This window comes from Artemia franciscana, chromosome 1 (genome assembly GCF_032884065.1).
Source record: "Artemia franciscana chromosome 1, ASM3288406v1, whole genome shotgun sequence".
In the NCBI taxonomy this organism is placed as follows: domain Eukaryota; kingdom Metazoa; phylum Arthropoda; class Branchiopoda; order Anostraca; family Artemiidae; genus Artemia; species Artemia franciscana.
The window spans coordinates 63942358-63957354 of NC_088863.1; the positions used below are offsets into that span (position 1 = coordinate 63942358).

General features: G+C 37.4%; 1 protein-coding gene across 3 annotated transcripts in view; it reads right to left on the bottom strand.

Moving 5' to 3' along the window:
• LOC136032792 (ubiquitin carboxyl-terminal hydrolase 8-like) overlaps nt 1-14997 on the bottom strand; it is a 135662-nt gene that overhangs the window by 103776 nt on the left and 16889 nt on the right. For all 3 annotated transcript variants that reach the window (XM_065713172.1, XM_065713182.1, XM_065713189.1), the window contains 2 exons: nt 5448-5678; nt 754-920 (listed from right to left, as the gene is read on the bottom strand). In XM_065713172.1, coding sequence (XP_065569244.1) covers nt 754-920; nt 5448-5678 — 398 coding nt within the window. The remainder of the gene's footprint in view (nt 1-753; nt 921-5447; nt 5679-14997) is intronic.

The following is a 14997-nucleotide window of genomic DNA, read 5'->3' on the forward strand; positions in this document are numbered from 1 at the left end:
TGAATGGATTTAAGCAGGAAAATTGTTCCATCTCGAAGGCGTTACAGCCTTGTTTGAAGAACTTCGAATCAAAAGAAAGAGGAAGGTTAATTTTTGAGGATAGATTTCTACTTTTGACAGCATTATCCCAACCACGCTGTTGTATCATTACAATTCGAATGACGACTTCCACCTAGACAGCCTATATAACTTAGTGATCAGAATTTACTTGCTTTAAGAGGATGCCAGTTTTTCAAGTCAAATGAGAAATGAGGCACGGGAATATCGCAAATTTTTACCTTATTTTTAGCAAATGGCATGTGTTTTGGCATGCATTTTTACATTATTCAAGGCCCAATTTTGATGTATATGGATATTAATATTTATTCATTTTTTTATCATTTATTTGGAAAAAAAGATACAGCCAGGGGAACGTTACAATACTTAGTGTAAATTTTACGAACTTACGCTTCTATCATTCAAATATAAGTTTGCCAAAAAACACCATTAAATCGAAATCTTTGTTGGCCCATCAACTTGAAAAATATAGAAGACCCTAAACAAAAATAAAATTTGTAAAAAGTGTAGCTTTCCCTGAGTAAGAAATCCAAAGCTGCACATATTTAATCGTATAAATAAACAAAAGGTGATAATCAAACAAGGATCTTAAATGATAAAATATTCAACATAAATATTAACAATTACATTTAATAACAAATTCTGAAAGACAAGTAAATGAAAATAATAAGGAATCTTATTCTCATGTTGACTTACGATGCTCCTGAGGTACTCCAAGATTTGCTGGGACTCCATTAATTAAAGGAATCCCCAAAACCTTTTCTTGTTCAATCGCAGCTTTAGACTGTGGCTTCAGCGCGTCAAGTATGTTTGACTGTTCCACCTGATCTGCAAGTTCTTGCTCTTTTCTCTGCTGTTTATAACTGCAAAATTAGACACCTCAATCACAAGAAGAAAAATGAGAAATAAACAAAAATGAGACATAAGACCCTTCCAACTTCGAACAGCACCCAGTAGCGTCTAAAAAGGTATTCAAACATACAGAAGAGTAAAAAAGTGATTAAGTGGCCATAAGCTTCCTCAGCAATAACCATTCGCTCAGGAGAACAGGTCGCTGCTAATATATGTCTGTCCAGTTTTCAAACCACAAAGTCCTTCAGGTTAAAATTTCTATTTGACAATTTCTGAGACAGCGTCTCAGTATTTAGTTCAAGATCTCCCCCCCCCCCTACTCCTTCAACATTCCCCAAAAGTTTCAACTTAGTACCATAGCCACCCAATAGATATTGCAGATACACTGTTTTGATAGCTGGATGGACATATTGTCTTTTGATTTAATTAAGTCTTTTCCTTAACAATAATTTCAATTTTCAACGTATCACCCTTGCTTATTCCAGATATATTGAAGATATGCCCTTGTGATAACCAGTATACACATTCTGTGTTTCGTTTAATCCCCCCCCCCTTCACATTTTCTAAAAGTTTTAACTTTATAGCTAAAGCTATTCCTGAAGTAAAGTAGATATGCCCTTTTGACAACCCAGATGCACATTGTTTGTTTTGATTTAGTCCAACGTCTCTTCCAACATTTCCAGGAAGTTTCAACTTCATAGCCATAGCCACTCTTAAGATATTACAGACACGACCTCTTGAAAATGGATGCACATATTTTTTCTTGATTTAGTTAAAATCCCCATAGCTTCCCCTAAAATTTTGAAGCGCTAGCCAACTCTCAGTCACTCCTAAGATATTGAAGACACGCTTTGATGACAACCAGGATACACATAGTGCGTTTTGATTCAGTTCAACACTCCCTCAACATTCTTCAAAACTTTCAACTTAATACCCTTAGAGATTCAAAAGATTTTGTAGGTACGGTCTTAGGCCAACCTTGATGCTCAGGGTGCATTTAGGTTTAGTCCAAATCCCCTTCAACATTTTTGTTAGTTTCAACTTGATGCACACATTCGGTTATGATATATAGTAGATACGCCCTTTAGACGAGCACTATTTATTACAAACTGAGCCGAGTATTTAGTATAATCTGCAGAGATGAAGGCTATCTTCGGCGAATTATTTGGAACTTGCCGCAGGTTTGTGGAGGAAGGCGTTGACCCTGTTCTTCGGTATTACCTACAGAGATGAGGGTTATCTTTGGCAAATTATTTACAATTCGGCGTAGGTTTTTGGAGGAAGGTGTGGACCCTGTTCTTTGGTATAATCTGCAGAGATGAGGGTTATCTTTGGCAAATTATTTTCAATTAGCTGTAGGTTTGTGGAGGAAGGTGTGGACCCTGTTCTTTGGTATAATCTGCGGAGATGAGTGTTATCTTTGGCAAATTATTTTCAATTTGCCGGAGGTTTGCAGGGGATGTGTGGACCCTGTTCTTTGGTATAATCTGCAGAGACGAAGGTTATCTTTGGCAAATTATTTTCAGCTTGTCGTAGATTGGTAGAGGAATGTGTGGACACCCTGTTCTTTGGTTATACTCCCTAGTTGGAGATTACGTAATCGGTCGTGGAGGGAGCTGCGAAGCCTGTCACTTAGAGGTAACCTGTCAGTTCAGAGATTACAAATTCAGCAGTTTTAGTGCGGCTTGATGCCCAGGGCATTGATGGCCCAGTGATTGATTTTGTGAAATAGGGTAGTTTTACTATGGGTATTTATAGTCGTGTTTATTCATTAACAAAATTTTTGTCTGCGGCCTAATAAATTTATGCGTGGATGTCTCCTTCAATTCATACGCATTACAAATTTAGGATATTTATTTCAAGGTAGAGACATTTGTTTGAGGCACATTATATTGAGATTCGCCACGTTAGTATTGAGATTCACTTCACAATATTAGCTGAATATCAAATTGCTGACAGCTCGCAAAAATATACTGCTTATCATCTATTTTGTTATATAGCAATTATTGAGTTCAATTGATTAAATTAATTGATTGAGAAATTAAATTAAGGACAAAGATACTACGCACTTTCAAATTTGGTTGATTTCTGATTTCTTTTAATTATTAATAAATTTACAAGAAAAACCAAATGCAATATAATCTCCCCCTTAAGGCTCCATGCCCAGGAAGGAAATGTAGGAGAAAAAAGAAAAACAAAAAACATATACAAAATCCAGAATCCAGTCACCTACCTTAACAATCCCCAAAACCACAAGCTCGGTAGGCCCGAAATTCCACCAATTCAATTCAACCTCAAACCCAATCTAGAGACATCAAGTCCAAGGAAAACCCGGGAGGAGTTAACTATTAACTAAAATATATTTAATATACGTTTTGAAGATACCAAACGGGTGTCAGGGAAGGGTTGATCAAATTGGACGGTTGAAGCCAGACCGCATTGATTGAACATGCGGAATCTTAAAGTTTTAGGAGGTGCGGAGATTACAAGTCAATAGCTCATAAATAGAACATATATTACTACATAGGTCAGCAGGAAGCTGGCCATACAACTTTAAAAAAAAAGAAGCACAAGACAGAAAATATTGAGATTTTTAAACAAGCAAGGGGTCAAGCAAGTTGTCAAGCAAGGAACGATTAGTGTCCTATAAAGTTTTGAAAGTGGGCTCAAAGACGAGGGAAAAGTTGACATCCAAATAGAAGAAGGGTAAGAACTATGAGACTTAACCAGGCTATAGAACAGAATAATAAGTATTGACCAAATCATACTGAACTGATTTTTTAGGCGATTTGTGGTTCAACCAAGGTACGATTACAGCTTGCTTGATTTTCTGCTAGGAAACTAGACGCGGATGGAGGGCGTTGGAGTGGCCATTGAGCCACATTGTACCTCCTATCATTTAAACAGAAAACTATTGTATGCTTCTGATTTTAAAAAGTGCCACCTCCCTAACCCTCTTCTAAAAAATAGGGATGTGAGAGACCTAAGTGAAGCTAATAATGCTCGTTTTTACGAAGAGCCTAGATTTTAATCATTTATGCATTGAGTCAGGATTTAAATCGTTTTTACCCCTATTTACTACTCAGATTATTCTCACACTACATCACTGACATCCTTCAACTTGGACTTACATTGCTATATAATGAGTTAGGAGTGAAATCTTTTTACCCCAAATCGGGGAAAAACAGTCTTTTCTTTTCGGAGTCTCATGTCTTTTCTTTGAATAAGGACTTAGCGAGTTTTTGAAACCGGAATTGGTTCAATCTTGCACCAAGTCACGAGATCAGTCTTAAGGATATACTTTTTTTGTCACTCATAAGCAACACTAATCAAAAAGGAAGACCACAATCCTAATCAAAATTAAAAATAAGCGGAGCCGGAGTTAGGTTTTTTCTCAGGAGGGGGGGGGGAGTGTAGAATTTGCCAGTCCTGTCACACTCTCAATATTGTAAATATTATAATTTTTGCAAAAAAATATTACAATTTAAGCTTGTTTCGCCACCCCTCAGCCGTCTCACCCGGGATACTTGCCCCCTCAAGCCCCCATAGATCCAGTCGTGGTACCAAGAGCTCCTGCAAATGAAAGGATCCCATTCTAAAACTCTAGAAAAGGGTCAGTGTCCGTTTGCACCTTGCTAAAAACAGTATGCAAGCTGAACATGTTTGATTTGTTTTATTTTTTTGTAAAGGACAATTTTTGTCCAAATACATCTTTTTTATTCTACTTCTTTCAAAACCGCCGAGAATCAGTTTCCAAATCAATTTGAGACGTCACTGTTGAAGCAGAAATTACTTTCAGATTCACCAATAAAGTTGGATATTAATAGAGGCAAAACAAAAAACGAAAAAATCTCTAATTTGTTTGATTCCTCGTTTAATTTTCTACTTTTAGTTACGTCCGGATTAGATCTAGATGTGCATGCATTACTGAAGGTGTTATTACATTCTGAAAAAAAATCACCAAAGCCAAAAGAGCCTACAGTTCAGAACAGAGGCACCTCCAGCTAAAACTTTGGGGGAGGGGAGGAAAAGCAGCTTTAATGGACCAACTTACTATTGTTCACAAAATGAGAATTTCGAACAAATATTGGTAAAACTGAGGATAAGATTCATACCGGATCATATAAAACTCTAGTTTTTGCCCATTCTCCTCAAGGCCCTCATCCACTCGTAATCCTGCTATATGCCTCTATTTCATCTCCTGGGACTCAATTAGTCCCAACATTCATTCAGAAAGATTCTTTTTTATAGCAAAGACCTTTTGCGCATTACTGAGAGGTCGTAGCCCTGCATTTTTAATTCGGTTTTTTTAATTAAAATTTGAAAACATAACTGAAAAACAATCACTGCCTATAAATTTTCTAGAGTCTCGCTTTACTTTGAATACTAAAAAAATGCAAAAAAAAACATCAATATAACCCTAAATTCATAATTCTGTAGTGGCAGCCTATTTGACGCCATGAAGTATGAGGACAGGTTTGTGCATCTACCTGATCAGCCAAACAAAAAATAAGAAAAAATAATGATAAAGAACTTACCGTTCTTCAAGGGAGATGGACAAAGTTTCAAGTTTTTTCATGGCAAAAGTTAGATTTTTCACACCTATTGAGCTCTTGAAAAAAACCTCCTCTTGCCTATATTCTTTTGCTTGTTGAACCAACTGAATGAGTGACAAATATCTCATGAATAGGATATAAGCATATTCTTCGTCCCCTTTGTCAGCATACATGTTTGCCTCACGATACAACTTTAACAAAGTGCTAACGGCCCTAGAAAAAAAAAACAAGTGTGAAAACCATATCATTTTTGTGTTATAAAATGGGTAAAAGCTTAAAAAAAATACATTTTTATCCAACAGTCTCCGCCTCTGTCGTCCAGAAAAAAAAATCAAGCTTAGAAACACAACATTTTGGGTTATAAAATGAGTACATGGCTTCTTTTCTCAAAAATAAATTCTATTTTTTACCCAACCCTCTGTCAAGTTTTAAAAACGCATCATTTTCGTGTTGTAAAATGGGTAGATGGCTTCTTTTCTCGAAAATCAATGCCACTTTTATCCGACAGCATCACCCTCAGTCTTTCAGAAAAGAAAATTAAGTCTTAAAAACGCATCATTTTCCTGTTATAAAATGGGTACATGGCTTCTTTCCTCAAAAATCAATTCTACTTCTTTATCTGACCCTCTCCCCCTCTGTCTTTCAGAAAAGAAAGTCAAGTTTAAAAATCCATCATTTTTGTGTTGTAAAATAGGTAGACGGATTCCTTTCTCACCCTCAGTCTTTCAGACCCTCTTTCAGTCTTTCTCACCCTCAGTCTTTCAGAAAAGAAAATCAAGTTTTAAAAACACATCATTTTTTGTTATAAAATGTGTAGACGACTTCTTTTCTGAAAATTCAGTTCCAATTTTATCCAATTCTGTCCCAATTTTATCCAATGCCCCCCCCCCTCTTTCTTTCAGAAGAGAAAATCAAGAATTAAAAAAGCGCAACATTTTTGTGTTATAAAATGGGTAGACGGCTTCTTTTCTCAAAAATCAATTCTACTTTTTTATCTGACCCTCTCTCCATCTGTCTTTCAAAAAAAAATTGTTTTGTGCCTACTTCTTACACAGTCAATATCAGTTGAAATAACAGCTTTACAGTGTTTAAATAATCATAGGCAGCCCAATACTGCTGCCTAAGTAAAACGGATGTGTGTTCCGTGTATTATTCCTTTTTTCATCGGCAATGTCGTTTGAAAGGAACTGTCATAGACACTGCATGGAGGGGGGGGGGGCTCATTCGATGGGAAATCGAAAGTTATAGTGTCATTTTTAAGTTTCAAAAGTAATCGGAAGGCAACCATCCAACTCACCTTGCTTAGATTTTCCCCTCCTCAGTACTGATACATTTTTTTTTTAAGAAACACGATATGGTAAAAATAGTTGAACGTTCAAGTCCAAAAACCATGCTTCAAGGGATGAAATGACACCCTTTCCGGATCTCCTGGGCCAAAGATTCTAAAATATGTATTTTACCCATTTTTTAAACATAGGGCTTAGTATCCGCAGCAGTAGCTAGCAACCTAGTAAGAGACGATTGTGCACCATTGTAAAAAATGAAATAGCTCATAACTCCTAAAAATAGAATCAAATCAAAAAACGAACTGCCTTGTCCGAAACCCCCTACATAGGAAACTTACCGTCTCTTGGCTTGAGCAACAAAAGGAAATATATTGGCTCGAAAATCAAGAAAAGTGGCTGGAACCACGATATTCTGCATATACGGCATCTTTTTTACTCTTCTTTTCTCAGATAGCGGGTCACTGGAAAATCGTTTAATGTCTCATTTTAAAGGAAACTGATGGGATTTAAAATTAGACAAACTGAAGTATTTGTAACTTACGAACAGCTGTTCAGATCTTAATGAAATTTGATATTTAGAAGGACCATGTGTCTCAGAGCTCTTATTTTAAATCCTGACTGGATCTGATGACACTGTGGGGGGTTGGAGGGGGAAACTGGAAATCTTGGAAAACGCTTAAGAGTGGAGAGATAGGGATACAACTTGGTGATAAGGATATCACAAGTTCTAGATACGTCAGTGACATAACCAGAACGTATCCACTCTCTTTTGGGGAGTTGGAGGGGGGGGGGCTAATTTGGAAACATTAGAAAAAATAAGGTATTTTTAACTTACGAACAGGTTATCGTATCTTAATTAAATTTTATATTTGGAAGGATCTAGTGTCTCAGAGCTCTTATTTTAAATCCCAGCTGGATGCGGTGGTATTGGGGGGAGCTGGAGGGGGAAACCGGAAATTTTGGAAAACGCTTGGAGTCGAGAGATCGGGAAGAAACTTGGTTTGAAGAATAAGCACAAGTCATAGACACGTGATTGATAAAAGCAGACCAGATCCTCTCTCTTTGGGGGAGTTGGGGGGATTAATTCGGAAAAAGTAGAAAAAATGAGGTATTTTTAACCTACGAACGGCTGAGTGGATCTTAACAAAATTTGAGATTTAGAAGGACGTCGTGTCTCAGAGCTCTGATTTCAAATCCCGACTGGACCCGGTGACATTGGGGGGAGTAGAAGGGGGAAACCGGTAATATTGGAAAACGCTTAGAGTGACGAGATTGGGATGAAACTTGGTGGGAAGAATAAGCACGAGTCATAGATACGTGATTGACATGGGTGAGTGTATCTTAATGAAACTTGATATATAGAAAGATATCATGTCTTAGTTGCCCAAGTTTCAATTCGGGTCAGACGACTATCACATTAGCTGTTTAAAAATCTTTTTTTTTTGTCCCGTAATTCAAACCCCCTCCCCTAGCTCTAAATGTACGCTAGAAAATCCATCTTGACATTCTAGAAAATCCATCTTGACACGAACTTGACATTACTCTTGACTCAAAAAAATCATCACACCAAGTTTCATCAAAATACCCCGTTTCCTTCGAGAGTTAAAGTGCGCAGAGACCTTCGTCAGTGCAACGCTGTCTTGCCTTTGGCCCCGTTATATTATTGAAAGTCCGATGTGTTCAATTCAGAAATATTATAATAAATATTTAAGAAATGTCTTGAAAGGCAGCATAGCGTAGTAGGTATAGTGTAGGTATTACACTCCGAAGGCCGTAGGTTCTATTCCTGACAGAGGCAAGTTTTTTATGGCACTTGGTATTTACCAAGCGATATATAGCGATCGTAAGATCTGTCGGTATGTCTGTCGGTCTCGGTTTTGCTAGTTTAAGCACTTCCAGATCAGCAAAGACGATGAAATTTGGCAGGTGTATCAATGACCAGACCAGATCAAATTAGTAATAGTCATTTCTCCAATTCGACCAACAAGGAGGTGGTAGTGGTGGGGATAATTAATTCTAAAAAATTAGAAAAAATTAGGCATTTTTAACTTACGAACGGGTGATCGGATCTTAATTTAATTTGATATTTAGAAGGATATCGTGTCTCAGAGCTCTTATTTTACCAAAGGAAGAAACCCAAAATCTTGGAAAACACTTAGAGGGGAGGAATAGGGATGAAACTTGGTGTGAAAAATAAGCAAAAGTCCCAGATACGTGACTGACGTAACCAGAACGGATCCGCTCCGTTCCGTTGAGTCATGATATGGTACTACATGACTCACTTTTCAGTTTTCACTGCCACTTTCACGTAATTTAGAAAAATTGGCTCTAATTTTGCCCCCCCCCCCTCCAAAATTGCCGGTCCCTTAAACCCCTGGTTAATAGCTCTTAAAATGCATTTATCAGTATTCGTAAACTGATTAGTACCGCCATAAGTTATAAGTTTTTTCTGTTTAAGCATTGGAATGATAGATTGCAATTTGAATTTTGGACAAAATTTGAATTTATGCTTAAAAAATTTGCGATGGATAGTATTTTTGGTTAAAAGATCCTTTTTAATATTTCTACTGCTCATATGGATGGAATTTCTAAGAGACTTGTGATCTTCTACATAGCTAAAGTCATTACAATCTCTACAATAGGATTCTTTGATCGATAGATACATTTCATATATATGCCTAAATACACTGAAATATTTCATATAAATAGAAAAACAGAAGTACTGCCATTTAAAATTGCTGAAAACCAAGCTCCAAGTAGCATTTTTCACCCCCAAAGAGATTTCCTGGCGAAGCTGATTACGACCAGCCTTGCCTTTTCCACCTCTAGCTTGTAGACATAGTAATGTAATATTTTAACTGCATAGAAAAATGTTTTAATTAATTCCTACACCTCCCCAGCCTCTTTCAACATTTCTCTGAAGGCCCATGAAGACTAAGCAGTTTGGCCATTAAGATGTGGTCTTTAAGGCGTCCACCTGACTCTCACCTAAACAATTACTCCCAACCTCATTACAGATGATACGCAATTACACGTCACCAAGCATAATCAAACAGTTCGTGGTAACGAACTGTATTAAGGAGATACCGGGCTCAATAGTAAACGAAACTCTAAAAAACGGAATTTTGATGCTAAAAGATATATCAAAAGAATCTTATTTTTATGGTGATTTCAAATATATAAGTTTCATCAAATTTAGTCTTTATCATTAAAAGTTACGAGCCTGAGAAAATTTGCCTTATTTTTGAAAATAGGGGGAAACGCCCCCTAAAAGTCAAAGAAGCGCGAAAATCCCACCACCGCATTCAGCGTATCAGAGAACCCTACAGCAAAAATTTCAAGTTCCTATCTACAAAAATGTGGAATTTCGTTTTTTTTGCCAGAAGACAGATCACGGGTGCGTGTCAATAGATTGATTTATAAGGAAAATCAGAGGCTTAATTCCGGTCAGGATTTAAAATAAGAGCTCTGAGTCACGATGTCCTTCTAAATATCATAATTCATTAAGATCCGATCACCCACTCGTAAGTTATAAATACTTAATTTTTTCTAATTTTTCCTCTCCCTTTAGCCCCCCAGATGGCCGAATCTGGGAAAACGACTTTATCAAGTCAATTTGTGCAGCTCCTTGACACGCCTACCAATTTTCATCGTCCTAGCACGTCCAGAAACACCAAACTCGCCAAATCACTAAACCCCTCCCCCCCAACTCCCCCAAAGAGAGTGAATCCAGTACGGTTACGTCAATCACGTATCAAGGACATAATTCTATCCACCGAGCTTCATCCCGATTCCTCCACTCCAATGTTTTCCAAGATTCCCCCCAACTCCCCCCAATGTAGGAGATAAGATATAAGATAAGATATTTATTTAAAAAAAAAATCACTATCACAAGCCCTCAGAGGGCCGAATTCGGACTTCGGAGTCGACTAATAAAACAAACAAAGCAAAAAACACTAATAATAATGAATAATCAAATTATGTATAAAAATACAAGTCAGAAAAAAAGTCAAAAAATATAAGTCAGAAAAAAGGGAAGGGGACAAAAAAAAGTCAAGAAATAAACATATATATCTACGAATTAAAAGGGACACTAAAAAAAAGTCCAAAAACTCACAAAAAAAGAACGAAGCATAAAACACACGAAAAACACATATGACTTAAAAGGGAAACTAAACCAAAACAGCGGGGGGCAAGCAAATTAGTGTAACGACCTAAAGCACCTCACATGAAAAAAAAGAGGGGGGGAAACTAGTTGGCTATTTTATTTATTTTTTCTGTGATGAAGGGGACAAAGGTTTTTTCATATCTGGAAGTAACGCAGCGAATGGGAGACAAAACTGGGATAGGCTCAGAAACAGCTCGAGGCTGTCGTAATCTGGATGGTGAGTGACGTTTGGGGAAAATACTTGCCGTCCGAGGGTTCGTTATTGCATTTTTTGAAAAACGGAGGCACAACGACGACCTCCTTCGCTCAAGGGTTTCCAAACTAGCTTTTTTTAGGAGCAGAGAGTAAGGAACCTTGCCTTCTTTGAAAATTATTCGCATGGCTCTTTTTTGGATTGACTCAATTTTGTCAGATTCTTTACGGGAGATGCCAGGGTGCCAAACTGGACAAGCATATTCAAGATGCGGGCGGACAAAAGACGTGCACAACCTTAAGGAGTGAGAAGGGGGGACGCTAATATTTAATTAGGAGCTTAAGGAGGGCGATAGACGCATTAGCTTTATGGATGATATCTTTAACGTGGATATCCCACTTTAAATTTGAAGAAATTGTGGCTCCAAGTAATTTAACCGAGGATGCATAAATTTCAGGAGGGATAGGATTAAGAAAACAGGGCGAAAATTTGAGGAAACAAATCGGCATTATCATGGACTTAGAGGGGCTTACAGTCATATCTAGGTCCAAAGCCTCACTTCCAATCTCATTGAGAATACTCATAGGGTCGCTTATTAAATTTCTGAAGCAACTTTCAACAATCGTTAGGCATCAACAAATTTCCAACGGTCAGGAACTTCCTTCGCGAGGCTGTTAACCATGACTGAAAAAAGGAGGGGGCCTAGGAGAGTTCCTTGGGGTATGCCATTGTAGATAGGGAGAGGATTTGAGCAATGGTTCTGGTATTTAACCACCTGTGATCTATTTGTTAAAAAGGATGCAACCAATTTTACCAGTAAGGGATCGATATTGAACTCGCTTTCAAGTTTCTCAATTAAAATATTGTGGTTAACAAGGTCAAAGGCTTTCTGAAAGTCAGTAGAAATTAAGTTTAGCCAGGAATTAGGTTTTTCGAGGATTTTCCCGATATGGTCAATAAGAGAAACGAGGTAGTGGGAAGTAGAAGTTGATTTTAGGTTTCCGAATTGCTTCAGGTCAGTAAGAGGTAGGATTTTTTCCTTTAGCCAATTTGCAAGGAATCCTTCATACAATTTTGAAAAATAGGAGTAAGTGTAATAGTTCGAACGCCATCAAAGCCAGGCTTTCCGTTTTTCTTTTTCAAAGGGGTAATGAAACCCTGTTTCCAAATTGTTGGAATTTGCCCAGACTTAGTAATTTCGTTAAACAGGAAAGACAAGGGCTTAGACAGGAAGTCACCGAAGGCTCTAATAAGGGGAAACGGGGTATCCAAAGGACAAACACTTGTCTTTCTTAGTTTATCAATTCTTCTTTCAATCTCAGACGGGGAAACAGTCGGGAAAAAGGGGGATGGGGCTCCTTTTGATAATTGGATTGGCAATGCTGGAAGGCTCTGGACAATGGAAGCGAGAAATTTATTTAGACTATTTGCAGTAACATCAGGGGGCTCTGGTAAATTGAAACCGTTTCGTAAGTTACAAATACCTAAATTTTCTAGATTACCCCCCCCCCACTCCACCAAAGAGAGCAGATCCAGTCTGGTTATGTTAGTCACGTATCTTAGACAGGTTTTTATTCTTCCCATCCAGTTTCATCCTGATCTCTCCGCTTTAAGTATTTTCTAAGATTTCTGCCCCCCCCCCTCCCAATAACGCTGGATCCGGTTGGGATTTAAAATAAGAGATCTGAGTTACGAAGTCCTTCTAAATGTGAAGTTTCATGAAGATCCGATCACTCCTTCGTAAGTTAAAAATACGTCATTTTTTCTAATTTTTCATAATTACCCCCCCCCCCACTCAATAGAGCAGATCTGCTCTATTGATCTGTTCCAATTATGTAAATCACGTATCTAAGACTTCTGCTTATTTTTCCCACCAATTTCATCCCGATCCCTCCAATCTAAGTGTTTTCCATGATTTTAGGTTCCCCCACCCCAAACTCCCCCCAATGTCACCAGATCCGGTCAGAATTTAAAATAAGAGCTTTGAGACACGATATCCTTCTAAATATCAAATTTCACTGAGATCCGATTACCCATTCGTAAGTTAAAAGTACCTCACTTTTTCTATTTTTTTCAGAATTAACCCCCCCCCCAAATACCCCAAAGAGAGCGGATCCGTTCCGGTTATGTCAATCATGTATCTAAGACTTGTGCTTATTTTTCTCGCCAAGTTTCATCCCGATCCCTCCACTCTAAGTGTTTTCCAAGATTTTAGGTTTCTCCCTCCCCAATTTCACCAATGTCCCCCCCAATGTCACCAGATCCAGTCGGGATTTAAAATACCAGCTCTGAGACACGATATTCTTCCAAACATCAATTTTCATTAAGATCTGATCAACCGTTCGTAAGTTAAAAATACTTCTATTTTTGTATTTTTTCCGAATTAACGGGCCCCCCACTCTCCCCCCAGATGGTCAAATCAGAAAACGACTATTTCTAATTTAATCTGGTACGGTCCCTGATACGCCTGCCAAATTTCATCGTCCTAGCTTACCTAGAAGTGCCTAAAATAGCAAAACCGGGACCGACAGACAGACCGACAGAATTTGCGATTGCTATATGTCACTTGGTTAATACCAAGCGCTATAAAAAAATTGGAGGTCACCTAGGCCCCCTCCCATGCTCATTTTTTCCCAAAGTCAACGGATCAAAATTTTGAGATAGCCATTTTGTTCCGCATAGTCGAAAACCGTAATAACTATGTCTTTGCCGATGACTTACTCCCCCACAGTCCCTGGGGGAGGGGCTGCAAGTTACAAACTTTGACCAGTGTTTACATACAGTAATGGTTAATGGGAAGTGTACAGACGTTTTCAGGGGATTTTTTTGGTTTGGGGGTGGGGTTGAGGGGAGAGGGGCTATGTGGGAGGATCTTTCCGTGGAGGAATATGTCATGGGGGAAGAGAAATTCAATGAAAAGGGCGCGGGATTTTCTAGCATTACTATAAAGAAAAACAATGAAAAAATAAACATTATTATGAGATTATTATAATAATATGAAATTACTATGCATATGAGGGGTTCTAAAAATACTTTGGTATAAAGAGCGATGTATTTAGGAGGAGATGAATACCTCGCTCTTTATGCTAAAGTATTTTTAGTAATTTCGACTATTAATTCTACGGCCTTTCTGATTCAGGGGTCAATTGGGACAAAACTTAAGATTTAGTGTAAAGAGCAAGGTATTAACGAGGGGACAGACCCTATCATATACATAATAAAAAATAAGAATATAAAGTATGTTACGTAAGTTAATTCTTAAGCTACGTATATTTTTTACTAATAAAAACGTTCGTTAAAAATTAAAAGTTCTAGTTGCCTTTTTAAGTAACCGACTCTTTGACTCTTTGCCACAATTCTACTTTTTTAAAACAATTAAAAAATTTAGCGTAAAGAGCGAGGCGTTGAGGACAACACATTTCATATACCGAGTAATTTCTGTTCGTTTTAAGTTTTAATGTCACTCCTTACTTTCAGTTAAAAAAAAAACTAGTTTTTTTTTTATATAATTTCATTAAAAATAAAGTGAATCAACTTGGTTTAATCCAGTACCACCACCGTGTGGCATAATTTCCTCTGCAACTGAGAAAGTCTAAAGTATAGCTTATTAATACTTTTAAATCAATTAGCTCAGAATGTTAAATTGATTACAAATTCGTCCTCTTTGGGGCAAAGTCGCTAAAGTCTGATTTTCTTTTGAGATTAAATGCATAATAATTAAATATATTATTGATTAAATGGACTGATCCATTAAATCCTCGTCATTTAAAATTTACTGTTTTTTTTATAAGCAAACTTGGTTGCTATTTTTATTTTGAGAATTTTTTCCTAAATGTATTTCAAAATAAAATTGCTCTGAACGAAAATTTTCTGCCAGCACCCTTG